Here is a 2,074-nt window from a genome sequence, read left to right as displayed (position 1 = left end):
GGGCAATTTTAAGACAAAACACCTATCTTTGGGGACAACTGGTGCATTTGGGGACAAAAGTCGAGTCCCCATTTAATTTAAATACCATTGGTGGGTTGGGTTTAGGACCAAGGTGTGAACTGAGTTTAGGTTAGTTTTAGGGTCAGGTAGGTACCTGTGAGGTTAGCCTTAGGGTTTGTGGTCAGGGTTAGGCTGTAGAAATGTAATAGAAGTCAATGGAATGTCCCCAAATGGATAGCTGTGCAAACCTGTGTGTGTCTAACCTGTGTTGGAGCTGGAAGCCAGGCGGCACTGATAAAAAGCCTGCAGGAGGAGCCATCCCACTCTGTGGCTCGACCAACCACGGACCACCCCAGCTATGACATCATTGAGACTGAGGAGGGGGACTCTGCCCTGGGAGGTCAGATAGGCCAGAACAAAGCAGGTCTTCTCCATGTTCACCTGGATGATCCACCACAAAGTTAAAAYAACACCTGTCAAATGGCTTTTATTTGTATTATTTCACTTCAGTTTATGCAGGAACAAGCAGATAAATATGCAGCAACATATTTCTCAGCTGTTTCAGGACACTGTACCTCAGAAACCCGAGTGATCCTGTCGATCTCAGTATCAGACAGCTCAGACACACACCTGGTGACGCCCTCATATAACTCCACCTCATTATCCTGCAATAAACACACTCAGAGTCAGTACAGCTCTAACCAACACCTGCACACAACTAAATCAGCTAAAAGCATCCTTCACTCAAATTCATGTTTACCACTCTTTGAAAAATAAACACATTGTAAATATGAAGTATTTTTTTCCTAAGAGGCCGAGCAGCATGACAAGAACTCAGTGAAGCTGCAGCTTCAGGAACATTTTCTGGCTGACAGATTGTTGTTATCTTTAATTTATTAACTTTCCTGTTCTCTTTATTAACATTTCAAGTTGCAAAGTCAGCATTACAAAACTGTTTGATTATCTTTCCTGTTCAGGTCCGGTCTGTCTGCTCCGAGCTGATAATTTAGCTTTCAATTTTAGTCTCACTAATGGTTTTTTAAACAAAGTATTTCCACTGTTGGACGCAGCAGGGTTAGCTGCAGATAAATGAGCTAAAACCAGCAGAACGTGTCCAGCAGGCAGAATATCTGACACCTGAATCAGACTTTTATCTGAGCTGCTGCTTTAATAAATGGAATAAATCCATTGATGAACACAAAGAGCTGGCCTGTTCCACCTCAGAGTTGTTAATGAGTGAGAATAAATTACAATACATAGTAAACAAGTAATTATATTTTATTTAGAGGAACTATTTTGTGTGATGATTACATGGTTTAAGGTAGAGCTTTGTCCCACCTGCTCTTATGGACCGGTCTTGTTGGTTCCCCTAACACAGGGAGGGGTAATCTYAGTTACATAAGTGGGACAAAATTCAAAACTTGGTCCAAGCCAAGGGCCAATTTCTTTCAATATTTATTGAAAACATGTTACATAACAAATTATTCTTATAGAAATACAAATTACCTTTTCCAAATTATGTTTTTGTAGAATTGAGGTTGTACATAGAAAAATATTTTATTTAGAAAAAAGTATCTGCCTTAAAATTTCTTAGATATCAGTTTTATTGCAATCCAGCAAATTAGTTAAAAAAGAAAAGCCTTACTAAAAYTCCAATAATTTGACTTTAAAACTAGATACCACATAGGCAAGGCCGGATTAACCATATGGGCAATTGGGCAATTGCCCAGGGGCCCACGGTCTCTAAAGGGCCCTGGGCAGTGAAGGCACGGACATAATGGATGGGGGATATGCGTGAGACATGTCTCCCTGAGTCCCCGCACTTCCTGCATCTGTGCTCTATGTCCGGTTATGTCCCCGCACTTTTCTCAGCCGTAACAGCTGTTTTATCCATTATTAACATATGGTGATGCGTTTTCCTGAGCCGTCTTTGAACGCACCATAAGCGTGCGCGAGCTGGTCCTGCAGATGACGGATAGGAGACTTCTTCTGACCACCTGTCTTCTGAGCAGAGCCTCGCGGTGTAAAGAGCAACTAAAACTTCCCACAGTTTTAACCAAACAAACCATGTAAG

The 2,074-nt window shown here is 41.6% G+C and overlaps 1 protein-coding gene across 1 annotated transcript in view; it reads right to left on the bottom strand.

Moving 5' to 3' along the window:
• Positions 1–2,074, bottom strand: part of focad (focadhesin) — a gene marked incomplete at its 5' end in the record, with an annotated part of 114,289 nt that overhangs the window by 4,907 nt on the left and 107,308 nt on the right. Inside the window, 2 exon segments of the mRNA XM_014021068.1 lie at positions 264–441; positions 576–665. Of these exon segments, the coding sequence (XP_013876522.1) occupies positions 264–441; positions 576–665 (268 nt within the window).

The sequence above is a fragment of the Austrofundulus limnaeus genome, unplaced genomic scaffold, assembly GCF_001266775.1.
Source record: "Austrofundulus limnaeus strain Quisiro unplaced genomic scaffold, Austrofundulus_limnaeus-1.0 Scaffold277, whole genome shotgun sequence".
Classification (NCBI taxonomy): domain Eukaryota; kingdom Metazoa; phylum Chordata; class Actinopteri; order Cyprinodontiformes; family Rivulidae; genus Austrofundulus; species Austrofundulus limnaeus.
Note: the sequence above shows the minus strand (reverse complement) of the source record. Positions and strands in the feature narration are given on the sequence as shown.